Source organism: Hetaerina americana, unplaced genomic scaffold (genome assembly GCF_022747635.1).
Source record: "Hetaerina americana unplaced genomic scaffold, ioHetAmer1.1.p SCAF_11, whole genome shotgun sequence".
NCBI classification, from domain to species: Eukaryota; Metazoa; Arthropoda; class Insecta; order Odonata; family Calopterygidae; genus Hetaerina; species Hetaerina americana.
The window spans coordinates 4,768,358-4,786,072 of NW_027286181.1; the positions used below are offsets into that span (position 1 = coordinate 4,768,358).

The following is a 17,715-nucleotide window of genomic DNA, read 5'->3' on the forward strand; positions in this document are numbered from 1 at the left end:
AAAGATATTTAATCCCCTGGATTCACTACAACAGCATTAGATACCTTCTTCATTGGACGAGATGAAATTTTATATTGGTTGTTCACTTAGTGGTTACTCATTTTATGTTGGTTGTTCCCTCCGAGGCTTTTCAGGGCACTTTTTCAGCTTTCATAAGCTCAATATTGTCTGCCATTTTGGTGGGGCAAAACGTCTTGGTGCGACAAAGGAAACACTTCCAATATATATCCCTGCTATCGCAGAGCGCCTTCAGAGATATATCAGACAATTCCCTTCATTTACAATGATATACATACAAAAGCACAAATATCACAAAAAATACTTTTATCCTGCAATTTAGGCAGGATTTGGCCGAAGTCACAACAAGGATGAACTCTTCCAGGTACCAACACTTTATTGGTATTTTGGGCAGGACACTTTTTGGATACTTAAACTCTGATACAAGATATTGTCCTCATTTATTTTTGAACAAAGGTTTTCACAGTGCTTCTTGATTTATATAATTTCAGGAGCTGCTGCATTATAAATTGGAATGTTACTCTCCATTGCAAACACTGATCAACAGTATTGCTGATAATGTAGCCAGCTAAGGATGACAGCTGCTGATATCAATGTCTTTATATGCCGGAGGAACACCATTGCAGTTGATGGAGACAATGGGAATCATAATAAATTTGGTCATACGTAAAGTATATTTACAGTGAGTTAGTGACATGTCACACCCTGCATGAAATTAAAAGAATCCACTTGAAACATTTTAAGGTATTATTTAACTTGAGAAGTGCAAGAAATCAAAAAAGGAATTAACAAAGAAAAGTAACAACTTAAAGGACATATCCACCACAACAAGAATTGATCTTCCTTCCTTGCCTTCTCCTCTCAATAATACTCTTCTCTGCCACTTATTTTAAAAATTTACCCAAAAGAGATGTTTTTAGTCTTACATGAAATTCATGTGGTTCATAAAACTTTATAGAAATTCATTTTCTCATTTGGTGCACATCCTTGTCAGAGACCACTCTGTTACGTTAAACAATGAAGCTCCTGGTCACTGCATTAATGGATGCTTTTCATGATAGATTTAATTAATGCTATGGGCATATTCAGCCTAAGCAAACCTTCTAGTCATCAATCAGGCTAGTAAAAATTTTTAGAAAATACCCTGATTAGTGGTAGCCACTCTTAAAGAATGAGTGATTTCACACAATCCATATGGAAGGTTGTATCCTATGTCAATTTCATACATATAACTGGAAGAACTATCTCATCACAGAAAGGTATGGCATTAATATTTCCCCATTTCCAATGCTAGTAATGATATGTTCAGGGAATTGCCATTGTACATGGTTTCATGGTGTCTATGGAAATGCATTGATCTATATTTGGCAAGTATTGATTTTACAATGTTTTATACCTTTCTTCCCATTAGATTTGCATGGATAAAACAAACCTCTGGTGTTTATTATAATATTGTGCTCTATTTTTTAAAATGATTCCTAGTTACTTGTGAATATGGGTATAATAAAATTCATGCTTTGCAATATGGTGCTTTATTTGAAGTGCTCTATATGTTAGCAGATGCTGCTGAAGCACTGCTTCCCTATGACAAGAGAAGCGGAAAAATAGGCAATGGGTAGCACATTCTCAAAAAAAATGCCCTAACTTAGAAAAATCCCCATGATCAATTGATAATCAAGACCTTCAAGGGAAGGTGAGGTTTAAAGATATGTCAAGCAAAAAGGTGTCACAGCACACTGTGGTTCCTGGTTTAAATTCATTTACATGTTATGTAATTTACTCAAAAAATACAATAGATGTCATGCCACTTATGGAAAAAAATTCTGATTCCAACATTTGACTGTACATCAAATTTTTATATTTTGGTACACACAAATAACTGCATGATCTGAAATTCACAGAGAGAAAGAACGAGCAATAAATGGGTAGCACCAGCCCAAACAAAGGCTGACATAAGGAATTTTATAACACTTGGCAATTGAACATAGATTATACTGCTGTGAGAGCTTATCAATAAAATTGATTGACAACGCTTGTGACCACTAAGCAAGTCCATTTGTACCATGTAGTTTTGGTAACAACTTATTACACTTCACAATTCATGAACTTCCGAGTATCAATGGGTCCAACCAGCATCAAATATTACCACCAAAACTGTAGTAGTGGAGGGCAGCAATTCATTCATTGTAGAGTTCAATATTTTACCCTGAAATTAAAAGTTTAAAGGTATCATCATTTTTAAGTTAACAACTTGGTATAATAAAATTAATTACAGTGTTTCCCAACCCATAACACACTTTATGTTGCTCCAAAATGTGCTCTAATATAAGGATGCATCTTATGAGCCAAGGGCATTGGGATATAACTTCAACCTACAACACGGAGGGCAATTCACAGAAAAATACACTTGAGTATTTGTTTCTCACAAGTATAGAAAATTTAAGCCTTAATTAAAAACTTTGATTAAATCACCCTTTTGAGCCAGAAATAAGCAATAGAAATTTGATGTTTACTTGAAAGTGCTTCGCTGATTTTTCTTGGATGAGGACATGGTGCAAGTGATTCATGAAAAGAAATGGTATTTGCATACAAACCAGTACCACGATACCACAAAAACTGTAACTTAAATACCAAAGATATTTTATAAAAACCAATTCATGATGCCATACTGGCAAAATGAATGAAACTGCTGTGAATTTCTAGCATCTGTGATTGATTGAAAAGGTCCTGGCACAATGTTAAAAGTCAGACTATCATAATGTCTTTTTAAAATTTGGCATTAGCAGTGTGCTTGGACGACGTGATGATGAAATCGTGTATAAGGAAAGTGAAAATAACTCTGGAAATGATTTAGCAGCAGTGATGACAAATTTCTGTGATTCTATGACGAATAAACAATATAGCTGCTAATTTTTTAATGTAAAAATTAAATTTTCTTTATATTAAATGTTAACATTAAAATACTTTAATTTTTTTGGCATCTGATGCACATATTTTTCATAAATTCTAACCTGAAAAACCACAGTATTCTTATTTTATTTTCCATACATACTCTGAATAATCCCATTTGATAAATTATAACTGTAATTGCACACAACAATGCAACTGTACCAACAAATGCACATTTTTAAAAATCCACTGCAATTATGTTGCCACCAGGAAAATCGCCTAATTGGAACGTAATTCTAAAATAATAATAATTAGCAGGTTTCATGATCACTTTCAGGTATTCTTTCATACTTCTTGACAATTTTTACACCAAGCTAACTTGCACGAAATCCATCAGAAACCCTAACTATCACCTTATTACTCGAAAATGCTATAGATGAAATGAGTTATGAATGCCAAGGGTGTATATTCTAAGATATTGCTATAATATTTGATAATGACACCAAAAAAGGGAGGCAATAAAAGAAAACACACAGTGTAAGAACTTCAAACAAAGTGAGAATTCTTTAGAAATTGTATTCTAGGGTTTCTGTATTGTAGTTGGTATCACTAGACACACATTATGATCAGAAAAATTAAAAGGCTAATGATTTGCCATTAGACTTGATGTGAATTTTCAGAAAATTTAAGGGCACACTACGAAAATTATAAGATTACTAGAAGAAGCTACCGATGGGTGGTAAATGCAGCAATGATAAAAATAATAAAATAGTTACCAAAAAATCCACTAATGGCACCCTCTCAGAAGAATAGCCCTCTCATCCGACGGCCCATTCCTTGGCGATCATACAACACATTAAACTTGTTCACAAACTGGTTAATGTCATTACATCCTTTGGTTATGGTGCCCAAGTAAGTCATGAGGCCAACATCGTTGCATTGCTGAAAAATCATAACAATCACAAAGAGTTAATACAACTGATGATGCAATGTGACTAATGAAATGGTAAAGGTAACTCATCACAGTAATACAGTTCACTAGACCATCTATAAATTTTATGACAGGACTCGAACTTTAGCACAAGTTGCATAGGCCTTATTAAAGTCTAAATTGTACCAAAGGTAATGAAATTGCACACAAAAAATCTAACTAAAGCTTGCAAAATCAATTTGAATTTTAAATTACATGCAAAAATTTAAGTTTTTCAATGGAATTAGTAATTTGTTTTCCAGGATTAGTTATGGAGAAATTCATCAGTAAGGAATAAAAAAAAATGCATATAGATATTTCTATCCGATTTTGATTCAACACCATCTTCTAAAATGCTAAGTTCAAAATTGCAAACCTAATCACACATCCCCATATATGTGGATGTAATGTTGTATCTTAAACAAAAGCCATGCTTCCTCAGAACTCTCTCCTTTGCAGGACCAAGTTCCCAAGTAGCCATTCCTCTGTAAAGCTGTCATTAAGTGAGGTTTCTCTGCAGCTAGTAATTGAAGAAGCATACAAGTAATGCTCAGGAGAACCTTCTTCCTACATGCTATTGCTAAGATTCCAATTACTTCTTCTCTTAATCAAGACATCTATGGAGGGCAAGTTGGTTATCTTTTTCTGCTGATGTCACAAACCCTAAGGATTGAAGCCCAAATCATTCATCACATGAATCACCAAAAAGATTACCCGAGTCTGAGGAATCATGATATAGGCACATGATACAACTGTTTGACAAAGATAGCTGACATCTGATGAGGCATAGTCGAATTTCCACAATATGCATACTAGAGTGAGTGAGTGCCATGCTCATGGGGAAAACACATCTATGCTGGAGCATGAGAAAGAGCCAGGTGACGTTGGGTTAAGTGGGTGAAGACAGCAAGCGGGAGAAGTGCATGCAGGGAAGTGGCAAGGGGAATGAGATTCCAATAGAGATAAGGACTCCGGTTCCTCTAATTTTTTTGGTTTTGAAACAAAGTTGAAAAGTGTGCTACAAACGATACAGAGTTCATTGTTTGTGGAGGCATCTTTAAGCAAATTTATATTGAGACTCTCAGCCTGTATCTAATTTGTAAATATTGGTTGCGTTTTAACATTTTAAGTACTACGGAGAGATAGAGTGGCCAGAGTGGAAAATCTACTGTATGACTACTAATAAGGAAAAATGTCCACTTTCGAGATACACGAAGTGTTCTTTGAATCCAAGGGCAGAATTGTGTTTACTTTGACCAATCATGAAAGTTAATAGCACTCGTACTTTCTTTTGCAAATGCTTTTTTCTCAAATAAGGACATTCTAACATTTGAGGTCCAGAGTAAGCCATAGAGCATGTTCTAATTGGTTTAGGCAATGTTTGTGTCCTCTTTTTGCTCACAAGATGTTTTAAAGATGCCTTTGGTAATTTATGGAAGGAAAGGATGAGCAATGGATTTGGGGCCTTTGTAATATATTTCTGCAGATCAGCTATATTTTTTTTAAGGCTATAATTTTGTCATTTTTTTCAGCGGTTATCTATATCTATTAATGATGGCTAGGCCTAGGATGCACTCAAGTTTTGAGATATATTCATGTGCATTGAGTGGTGTAGTGAGCAGTCAAAATTAAATGCTGCCATTCACTGTTCGTTAGGATGGTAACAAACTAATATAATGCAATTCTTCACGTGAATCTTTTATTCTGTGAATATTGAACTCTTAGGTCCCTTGGTTTTTTTTACAATTAATACTTTTCAAAATGGGAAGTTGTTTCGTCTGATTTCATAGGTAAAATTCATAACTTGTTATTCAATATTCAATTCATCAACAAATCCATTGACAGCGTACATACTTTTGTCAAATATGGCAAAACCTTTGGGTGCATGCCTAAGCCATGTTGTGGGGAAATATACAAAGTCACTTTTGCAATCCATTTGTGTAATGCAGGAATATGTTAGCAACAAATGAGAGGAGAGAGTTTCCCACTGCCGTGCTCTTGTGTTTGTTTATAGGATGATGGTGGAATTGGAAGTAAGAGGTGTCCAGTAAGGGTAATGGTGAAGTAATGTTATAACACCAGTTCCACCACCAAAGCTAAGCAACAATTGGTCTTGGATGAATGACCTAATCACAGTGCCCAGTCTATTTGTTGCAGGCAGGTAATGTAAAGAATGGCACAAAGGACTACGGTGCCCACGGTTTAATGCTTTAAATGGCTGGAAATTTGAAAAGGAATCCCTGAATCTGGAGTTCTTCAATGTTGGTTAAAAAATATTACTAATGCTTCCATCCCTTGCTTTCTCTCACCCTCAAAGCAGTAACTCATTTGATTCTTCTTACCTTTTGGTTTTTATTGTTATATATTCAGGAAACATTGAATGTATTCCACATTTGATGATGATACTAAAGCAATCAAACCCAGGTTATCTTGAAGGTTATTATTTGGTGCATAATATTTCTAAGAAATATATACTAAAATTGAATTTCATGAAATTGCTAAAGTAACTGAAAAATACTTTCGGTAACATTAAAAATTATTTAGTTGCAAAATAAAGGGATTCTCCCTCATTCAAATAAACACAAAAAAAATCCACAGAGGTAGCTGGTAGTACTACAGACAATAGTCACGAGTATTACATGTGGCTGATGCAGGAAGTTTAAGTGGTTCAGTATGTTTAAATAGTTTACAAACGTACCAGGTCACATGCAGAAAACATTTAAGAAATTTTCACAAATTAAGAGTATACATAATAAATAATTTAGCTTTGATCATATCCAAATGAAATAAATAACTTAGTAATTCCACCCACACTTTATCAAAACATGACCTAGGTTTCAAGGTTGGACATCATTGCCACTTGAAGATGATGTTCAATCTCAAATCCTAGGTCGTGTTTTAATAAAGTGTGGGTGGAATTACTAATTTAATTATTTCATCTGCATCTACATAATACCCTGCAAGCTGCCACAAGGGCGTGGTGTTAGGTCACCACACATAAAAGAGAACTATTTCATTTCAATATGTCGTGTGAATTCCATAAAGTTATACCAGAGACAACAAATGTGCTCATATTCCTTCAACTGCTTTCTCTTATTACCATGATTGCTGACCTGTGCTGCCCAGGCTGACACTTCATGAAATCGTGATTTTGAGAAACTTGGTGCATTTGTCAATTATTAAGTATTTTGATACAGTAAATCATTAAGTTAATGAAAAGTACTTAATAAAAGGTCTGGAACTATAACACTTTCTTACTTGCACAACAACTACATTACATTACTTAACTACAACTTACATTGTAGAAATCAGCACGAAAGCGGGGCCCCTGAAGGACAGGCAGGCGATGGCTCAAGGAATATGCCTCTCTCATCACTTCATGATTGGTAGGAAGCTCTCCGGATTGCACAGCTTGAACATACTGCAAAACCAATCGCACTCTGCTATGCAACATCTTTATCGCACTATGTTGAGCTTGAAGATGCTCGGCCACTGAGTAAAAATGGTTAAAATCAGTCAAACTACATCGTCAGCACTGCTTTTGAAATCGGCTAGAGTAAATGTAACTGCCATGATTTTTTTGCTAAGACTTGTTTACGGCATAGGTCATCTTTGTAATTAGTTTTAAAACTCAACTTTGCATAATTGATATTTATTTCTGATGGAAAAATATTTAAACTAGATGCTTAAGCGTGCTCACAGCAGAAGTTGAGCTGAATCATTCCTCTGAAATATGCATTCTGTAAAATATCACTAAAATCAAACCCCAATACAGAAGGTTTACAATTTTTATCTAAATAGATAGTTTCGTTGAGGTATCAATTGATAACAAGGTTATTCTACAATGACCATTGAACATAGTTAACTATGTTCTTTACTTACCTGGTAATGCATCATCAATCAATATTGAAGAAGCATTTTCCCTTTTCTTTTAGTGAGGGGGCACTTGATTGATGATGGAGGGATATAAGGAATAAGGGCTGTGGGAGCATGAAACAAACATGACATACAAAGTCTGTACATTGAAAAGTAGTAACTGTAATAAAATGTGTCTTGATTCCCTCTTTTTTATATGCTATGCTGCACCCAAATTTGTATTGAAGCTTTTAATGTAAACATATCTTTCGCATATTTCACAATAACCATCACGTAGCCTTCATCATGATCACCATGAGTTGTTTTAATCCAAGTAGAAGAAATGGCAACCAATCACTGGCAGGAAATGCACATCTCTAATTGAGTTTGCCAGGAAGCCCAAATTCAGTGAGTTGCCTCATCAGCTCACACTAAATAACAGATTGAAAAAGGACATGCCATATTCATTGTAAGAAGTTTTGGTGGAGGACTTTTGGTTTTGAAGTCCATAAAATATTTTAGCTTCCAATCCCATAGCCATAGAATACTGCCAGGCCATGCTGCCACAATTGACATTGCAGGGAAGGTGCAAAGTAATGGTGGTTGCAGTTTGGCTACTCTGGCCTTCATTTCCCCCCAGAAAACCAAGTCTTCTTGTGACCCGGTAGTGCTATTCCTTTAGCGAATCCTCTATATAGGAGTATGATTTAGGCCTCATGGTGGTTCCTACTGAGAAATTAATTTCCCTTGAACAACCACAAATGTGTCCTTTTGTGGTTGCAATATATTTTTCCCCTACATGGGCTAATCCTCAGTGAATGCTTCTTTTACTGCTTTATCATACCATGACTTATTTAGTGAAATAAAACTTGCACTCAACATTATCACATGGGGATCGAGATGGTGCGGGGGCTAACCTACTGGCTTCCCACCCTGAGGGCGCGGGTTCAAATCCCGGCGGTGTTGAATATTTTTCAGAGGTATGTCGATCCCTACTTGAGGTGCTTTGTGGAGGGCACTTTGAGTGAGTACGCCGTCCGTCGGATGAAACGTTAAGCTGCGGACCCCGTGGCGTCTTTCGTAAAGAGCAGGCTAATGTCGACGCCAGGTTTCTCTCCTCCCTTCACCCTTTCCTGTCCATCCCCTATGGCACAAATGACCTTAGCTGTCGGTCGCCTCCCCTAAAAACTACTACTACCCAACATTATCACAGTTAATGACATTCCCTTTAAACTTAAAATAATGCTAATGCTAGTACTAATACTGAAAAAACTACCCCTAATGCTAAAAAGGCTTTTCTAGTAATTTGAAACTTTTACATTCTTTAATATGAAGAAGGCCTTCAATAAGCTAATTGATAATTGCGGAGAAACCTGGTTTGAGGTAATGGGTTTTTTTTCAGTTAGGTCAAATTCAATTTTCTCACCAAGGGAGCTTTCGCCGGCTTCATTGCTGGACATGCGTGCCACATGATCAACACCAATGCGCTCTGCTTCCTCTGTGGCGAGAGTATAATGAAGCTCAACAAAAAGCATTGTTGCTTCACCTCCAACAAGGTCAATAACTGACTCATACAGTGTCACAGGCAACTGGTTCAGTGAAAAACATTTAGATCAGTCAACAGCAAAACAAAGAGGAAAATCATAACATCAAATGTATAATAATTGTCAAGTTATGTGAATATGAGGGAAACTCACATCGCTATGCCGGGCTTGTGGGTTCATTTTAAGGAAAACGGGACTTTCATTGATTTCACAAATTTGCTTGTGAATTTTGATGTCCATGTCATCAGGTGCATCTCCAGTTGTGTACCAACCCAAGAAATCAAGGTCACTAAATACTTGCTTAACTGGAAAATATGAATATTTAGGCAGTGGATAAAATAATAATTAAACAATTAACCATAATATTCTCCAGCTATATTCACTGGAATTTCATTATACTGCATTAAATTAAATCAGAATGATAAAAATATGCATGCGGATGATAGAATCCACTTTCATCATTTCATTAGACTGAATGATGAAAGAGGGTAAACCCACATTTATAAAACATCACAATGTCTGACCTAATAAGTGGATAAAAGCAAAGTATGAAAATGAGTACTTACATTGTTTTTCCTTAGTAATATAATAATCTCTGTCTATAATAATATCACCAGCTATATCATTATACAATAGTTCAAAAGAGTTCATTATTTCAATTTTTCTTCCTTTTTGTTTTCCAATTAAAGCACCAAACACTGCAATATTAAAATACAAACTCTTAAACTTTAATCAGAATTTACACTTCTTGAATTACATTAGCCATCCACTTTCTGGTTAATTAATCATCACATGGGATTGAAGAATTTTGGCCGACATCAAACAAAGAACACCTTAAGCTTAGGAGGAATTCATGAAGAAGAGACAACTGCTGTGTTCAAACAACCTGAGGTTGCAAACAAGGAACACTGAACCAACAAATAAAGAAACATTTGAAACATGATGCTGGAGGAGAACACAGAAGATTAAATGGAAAAATAAAGGGAGGAACAAGTAACATAGAGGAGTAAAGCATCATTCGGAGAACTTTATGGCAAAGAAGAATTACATGGATTGGACACACCTTGAGACAAAATGGGATTGGATAGGAACATATTAGAAGGGAATTTCAAAGGGAATCTCCCACAAGAAAGTCCAAGAGACAATAAAATATGACACATTGCAAAGAATGCAAAATATAGAAGTTGTTAGGGGGTAAGGGAATTAACACTAAATGGAGAAAAATGGAGGTTGCAGTCCACTAATCCCAGGATTTAAATACTGATGATGATACTATTATGTATTCACAGCATTTATAAGGGTGAAATTTGGCTGGAAAACTTTGTTGGATCAGTATAAATATTCATCCTAAAAAAAGGGAAAAGCAGCAGATTTTGAGGACCATTAGTGTAAATTCACTCCAAATAAAGGTAATACGCAGTTAAAATCATCAAAAAAGGATGGAGAAGAGAGCCAATGATTACTTAAAAGATCAGTTCATAGATAGGACGACTACAGTACAAAATTGGTTCATTTTGAATGAGACCCCATTGGAGACATGATTGTTCACCTGAAGTTAAAAGTGATGCCTGTTAAGAGGAAATAGGGCCATTTAGTGATCAATATTAGTAAAAACTGGTTGAGTGTATGCATGGGAAAAGATTAATTGCTTTGTATTCAGTGAAAGCACACATCACTTCACTGCATATACTGTAGAGCAAAGGGGTAATTCTAAAAGCGTGTTGTACATGATGAAAACCTGAGGGCTTTAGCGTATGATAAAAATCCAAGGAAAGGTTCTGAATGTGAAACATATTCGATTGTTCCCGGATCAACTTTTTGCCTGATGATGACGCCTAGGCATTGAAACTAGTTGCACGTAAATGAAGAACAGTGGAAATATACATTGTGTTCTTCATTTAATGAAAAGTGAAAAATATTATTTAGGAATTTCAAAATTAGATCTGGGGAGAACCATGGTATCAAGGTAGGTTATAAGCAGTAAAAGCTAAATTTGCTTATTTATAATTACCTATATACATTCCTGCAATAAAAAATACAAAAAGCTTAACTTGAAACTGATGGAATAAGGAAAATATATTGAGAACATAAGTGTGAATGACACTTGGGAGAGTTTAAAACATTTCTCTGGAATGAATGAAAGTAAGAAATGAACATGAATCGCAAACACAAAAACAACTTTTGAAAAAAAACTGTTTTAGAAATCGGTTTCACAGTGCTTAAAAAGTTGAGGCCAAAGTGATGTATGCAATAAAGAAGAGGTAGGGATATTGTATGGAATGAATGCAGAGTTGGATACCATTGGAGGGAGTATTTTCATGGATTTCATTCTTGTGGTGTAGAGTATGCACCTATTTAAAGAAATGCAAACGATAATGAAAATGAATACAGGGAAGTTGATATAATTGAAAATTAGTTTTCATCGATATTGAATTATTTTAAGAATGGAAAAGCGGAATGCAAAAATAATGTTGATGGTTCAGGGCAAGTTATCACTTTGGGCAATTGGTTCAGGTAATGCGTTCGAACATTATTGTACCAGATGACCGGAAGAACAATGTCCTAACATTCTATAGCCCTATTGCAACTGGTTCGCTCTTCTTTATTTCTTCGCTCCTGCCATCGATTCCGCTTTAATCAAAACTTTCGTTGATGATCGCAAAATAATTTTTATGGGGACCGTATCAAAATTACTGAAGATCAACAGGATTACATAACTAAATAACCCGTGAACTTTGTAATAATTAGTAAAATACCGGTAGGCCACGTTAACCAAGGAAATTTAAAGCAAAATATAAAATGGTATGCGTAAAGATAGTTTCATCAGTCGGAGAAGAAAGAAATTTCCACTTAAATAAGAACAGTAAGTAAATGCAACCTTTAAGAAATGATATGCACTATATAAAAAGTGAAGGGTAAAATCACCATGTGTTCACGTATGACGAACGTTTCTTAAGACATGTTATTCCAAATAAATACTTATTCAGATTTATCATGAGGATGAACCACAATAACATTACTTGTCTCATAAGCTTTAACTGTTAAACCGCCATTGGAACATCTACTAAACATACTTTAGTCAATAAAGAACGAACAAATTAAAGTGAGTGACCTTTCCTCAAAACGGAACAATATTTAACCTATGCAACCAATGTCGACATTCACGGGCGGCAATCAAAATTGCAACCGCTACTTAGCTTTTATGCCCATTTTTAAGTACAACAAACTTGATTAACGGATGCTTTTTCCTGATACGAATAAGAATGAAACGGAATAAAAATAACGAACTATTGTTACTGTATATCGGATATAACGTAATTACTTTGAAAGTGGGCACAGCGTATATATGCATACAATTTCCCTCCGCCTAAACTTAAGGGAAAAGCAGTGTATTTAATTTACCTTGATGAGACGTTCCTATTTGGGCCCTTATTCTTGTCCAGTGCTCTGATATATTCATAATTACAAGAGGATGAAGTGACACGGAAACACTCCCTACTGTTCCAGATGATGCCATAACACTCTTCCCTGGCTCGTCGACTTCCATTGTGCCGTTAAAAGATCTAATTTCCGTTAATAAACTCAAAAGACAAAATTTTACGACAAAATGAGATCTTCCAGAATCAAGGATAACTCGAGTATCGACATTAATGAAATCTCCTGCACCCCATTACTGCCGGGTAGAAAACAAAACACGGTTACGAAAGCTATGATATTGCATTTCTTTTGTTACTAATGTTCTGATTGGGTGGATAACTTTTATTTTGAAAGCAAATGAATTGTGGAGGGACGTTACAATGTTTGAATGGTTTGAATCATTTATGTGAATGTTTACGTCAGGAACAGTTTATGTGTTCTTAACTCTTGTGATTAAGCTTTGAAAGGTGGCTTGAGTGTACTCAAATCATCTATGATGGATTTTTGCGTGGATATACGGAAAGACTTCAAGGCAAAACTACAGTCTCGAATTGAGTTCTTCCATCGTTGTGATGCTATTACACAGTTCATGACAATACAAATAAGTGAGTGAATTCAAAGCATGAGGAATCAATATTATATTGAAATTATAGTTTTCCTATTTCTGATTATTTCCCTTATTTTTTGATCATATATTTCATTTTTATGTTTTAGAAAATAGGCGTGACATGGAAAGGTTGCGTCAACAGGTTGAAGACCAGAAGAAAGTAAAAGAAAGTTATTTAGAGAGTAATCAGCTACTAAAACAAAAGTTAAAAGAAAGTAATATGAAGAAGGAAAACCTTTTAAAAGAAATAAGTGACCTAAAGACTCAAGAGCAGGAAGTTATCAAACGTAAGTTTTATTGTCTAACAGAGTAAGAATCTCTAAGAACAGAAGTAATCTCTAAGAATGCTCGCGTCAGTGGAGTAGCATCATAGTATGAATAGCTTAAGTCAGCATTTTAAGTTTATGGTTTTTAGGAAAATTGATTTTGGTGATTAAACGACAGTTATGGCCAAAAGCTAAAAACAATCATTTTTGGCTTTTTCTTTGTTATATTTTGTTGCACTTAAAAAGAATATAATATAAAAATATTAATGATAACATTTTTTCCATCTAGATCGAGAAAGCAGAGTGGCACATGTCAGATATCTTTGGAAATCATATATACTAGCCATAGATTTTTATAAGAGCAGACTTAATTGTCACATAGAACTCCTGGACGACTTAATAATTTGGTCATTTACCAATTTATCTGTTGATAGCAAGAAAGCATTTATGGTGAAATTGAAGAATCAAGATGACAGGTGGTCTTGTAAGTATAGCTAGTCATTGAATTCCTATGAACCAAATATTTTGTATGCTTGGCTGCAGTCACAAATGCAGGGCTGGAAAACCCTTAGGTCATGGGCAACTTTTAAGTGCCAATCATATATATCCCAATACTGTCACCCAAGCTATGTGATTTTTCAGGTACCAGATCTTCCTGGTAAACCATAACCGGCACACGGAAAGGAACTGGCCACCCTACCCTGATGTGTGGATTTCACAGGCCGTATAGGGCTTAGTACTGCGTGAACTCCACCATCACCTACTAAACCGACCCTCGGGTTGATTACTGTGTTTATGGTTACTGTAATCCTTACCTTGAAGCTAATTTTGAAAGTTTGCACACCTACTTTTGTTCAGGATGTATTATCTATCCCTACGAAATCTAAAGCACTAGGTCACATGAATGTTTTTCACTCTCTCTCTTTTGCATGCCTTAGTTTCCTCCCTTTTCTACCACAAAGCCACCTCAAAATAAACCTTTAACTAGAATGGGAAATCTAAGAACGATTTTTTATTTCACGCACAAAATACATTGCAATCGACCATAAAAGCATGTGGCAAGGGTTGTCAGGGCAACGGAGTATTTTGCATTGATATGAATTACCGACTTCCCATTCTTACATTCATGCACTGCATAAATTGGTGAGTTTATGTTAAGCTTTAAATTTGGTATTTTGAGTCATAGCTGGGGTGCTCATATGTGAGCAGATTTAAATCTGAAATCCATCAAATTAGGGAGTAAGTAGTTATTTGTTGGGGATCAACTGGAGGCACCTTTATTTAAAATGGTTGTCCCCAAAAAAACCGGTTTCAAAATTACTTAATGGAAGTCTTAAATTGCGATAACCCTTGAAGTAACTTTCTAGATTCTTGAATGCTGATGTTTTCGTGTGATATTCACCCATTTTCTTTGTACCTTAATTTTTCCCCTTGGGGTCATTCCAAGTTTATGAAATTAACCAACAAGCTGCACAGATGAAGGCTAAACTCATTTTTGTATATTTACATCCTTAGAAACTAGGATATCCTTCAAAAATGAGTATACCATGAAATGATTTTATTGCTCTAGAATTTTTCATTTGTACATTAGACAAAATAGAGTACCATTTGTTTGTCAATTTGCAGATCCGGCATTAGCATTGAGAATCATTACCTTTACAGTTAACTTGTGTATGTACATACTAGGGAATACAAATATCTCGCTAAAATAGATTTCAGGCACGTACATATATTGTCTAGTCATGTAATAATGTTGTTAATGCTGGTGTTTATTTATCTATGAACAATGTACCTTTTAAACATAACAGTGTCAGGTTTGACTTTGTGGAATTCCTTCATGATGAGGGTAAAAAAGAAACTGCACTCCCACATAAAGATTTAATACTTCATGACCATGGTTCCAATGCTGAACATCAACATCAGGTGATGCTGTGCAACATCAAAACCATGGTAGTGAAGTCGGATTAAATCTTTATGTGGAAGTGCAGTTTCTTTTTGACCCTCATCAGAATACCATTTATTTAATAGTAACTTAATCTCTTATGTATCTCTCCACATGCCATAAAATGAGGGGCAGTCAAATGAAAACAAACACCCGCTACAGCAATGTCCATTCATTGATAATGAAAAAACCCAGCAATTGTGTGCACCTGTGAGTTGTCACTATTTAGTTCTCCTACCACAGTGCTCCCTTATAATTGTTGCCTTAAAAGCTAGCTTTTAGTGGACTTTAGTGCTCTGGCAGGTGTTCAGTTTTCATTTGACTGCCCCTAGTAGTCAGCCATTAGCAAGGAAGCCTAGTGGTACAGCATGCTTAATCTGTTTGAATGTTTGTTGGGATAATTAAGTTATTTTAGTTGATTCACTTCATTAAATTGCTAAATCTCTAAGCATGTTGAAAAACAGGGTAATTATATGATCCCAATTCATAACAGTCCTCAGAGTTGTAATCATAATCTATAAAATAATGTGGTAATGAATCTTTGGTCTTTCACGAGGATGAAATTTAGCTGTATGATTCTATAATAGACACTGTTTGCATTAATATGTATCATTATGAAATTATGTCAATAAAACACTTTGATAAGCAATTTAAAATTGGAAAGGATATATAGGAAGGTAGTGGAGTGATGAAGATGACAAGCGGTGATTGAAGAAGAATTATGGGTATTAGCGGTAAAGCAAAGGAGGCAAGTGACAAAAAAATGTGTGGAAAGCAATAGGATTTTCTTTTGATAATAATCTTGTGTGGACAATCGAAAGTCTATTGTATTCGGTAGAATACTTTGAATGAATGACTGTGCCATAAATGGCATTGCCCAAGGTCAAAAAGTGTTTCTTACAAGCTATGCTACTTAAACAACTTTCGAATATAAATTCATTTAGAGTTGGATAATTTATATTTTGCTTAAAACCCTAACAGGCACTGCAATGGTACCAAAACTGAAAAATGGAGATGCACTCATGGAAATGTTAAAGGAAACAAATGACATTCAGGGATTTTTGTCCACTGTCAGAAGCAGGTTCAAGAGGATTGCAAAATTAAAAAATTAAAACATTTATATCATTTTGTATAATATTTTATTCTTGTAACATGTGTCTCCTCTTTGTACTGATGTGTTAGTGTAAGAAATGCCTTTACTATTGAGGATAAAATTTTAAAATTGTTAACTATACTTATATTAGGAATTAAGGATTTCCAGTTAAATTCTTGCATAAAAATGCTTTAGCATATGATAAAACTTAAAAAAAAAATACTTCTATATTGTAAAAAAAGGTCATTATTTCAATAAATGTATTTGTAATCTTTCATGAGGTATTGATTTTTGGTTCATTTTATGTTCTACATATTGTTTTCCATTCATATTTAGCATACTTTGATGGCATGGTTATTATTTCAATTATTCAAGTTCAAGTAAATTGTGACTAATTCAAACTTTGAATAATATTAATAAAACTATACAAATAAACATTCTTTAATTGTATGATAATAAATGGCAGATCCATGTAATATGCATTTGTTTTTATATGCTCCTACTAAGTAGTAGTCTTTGGGGAGGTGACTGGCAGCTGAGTTCATTTGTGACATTAGGGTTGGAGGGTGGAGAGAAACATGTCTGCATTAGCCTACTCTTAACGAAAGATGCCAAGGAGTCCTCAGTTTAAAGTTCCATTCGAAGGACAGTGTACTCACTTAAAGTGCTCTCCCCAAAGCACCTCAGGTAGGGATCGGGATACCACTGAAAAAGGCCACCTCCAGGATTCGAATGTGGTCCCTCTTTGTGGGAAGGCAGAACATTAACTACCACACCATCCTGATCCCCCTCCTGTTAAGTAGCTACTATAATGTTCAAAATAATTTTTGCTTGTGAAGACCATTTCTGAGCTGACTGTATATTTATAGATGCACTAAAGATTTAAAATTTGACTAAAATGTTATTTTCACCAAAACTGTTTACACTGCTTAGAGAATGTGAAAAGAGATGAAGCACAGTTGTACATTAAAATATGAAGTGGCGACATTTGTGACAAAGCCATTTTGGAGCTCATCATGTATTGGCATATGTATAATGATTGATTAGGTAATCTACAGGTTAAGGTAGCTTTTGGATGGACACCACTACCAAATATCTCCAAACAAAATCCTAC

The 17,715-nt window shown here is 35.0% G+C and overlaps 2 protein-coding genes across 2 annotated transcripts; one reads left to right on the top strand and one right to left on the bottom strand.

The window, feature by feature from the left end:
• Positions 1 to 516: 516 nt before the first annotated feature.
• Positions 517 to 12,950, bottom strand: CSN6 (COP9 signalosome subunit 6). Its single transcript, XM_071599197.1, has 7 exons — positions 12,679 to 12,950; positions 9,843 to 9,974; positions 9,430 to 9,581; positions 9,159 to 9,321; positions 7,176 to 7,369; positions 3,684 to 3,849; positions 517 to 2,224 (listed from the first exon to the last, which is right to left on the bottom strand). Exons 1-6 carry the CDS (start codon positions 12,821 to 12,823, stop codon positions 3,709 to 3,711), a joined length of 927 nt encoding a protein of 308 aa, XP_071455298.1. The 5' UTR covers positions 12,824 to 12,950; the 3' UTR covers positions 517 to 2,224; positions 3,684 to 3,708.
• A 123-nt stretch (positions 12,951 to 13,073) lies between these two features.
• LOC139700777 (kinetochore protein Spc25-like) lies at positions 13,074 to 16,994 on the top strand. The gene is made up of 4 exons (XM_071599198.1): positions 13,074 to 13,298; positions 13,408 to 13,587; positions 13,856 to 14,050; positions 16,490 to 16,994. The coding sequence occupies exons 1-4, from the start codon at positions 13,187 to 13,189 to the stop codon at positions 16,618 to 16,620; spliced, it is 618 nt and encodes a 205-aa protein (XP_071455299.1). The 5' UTR covers positions 13,074 to 13,186; the 3' UTR covers positions 16,621 to 16,994.
• The last annotated feature ends 721 nt before the right edge of the window (positions 16,995 to 17,715 follow it).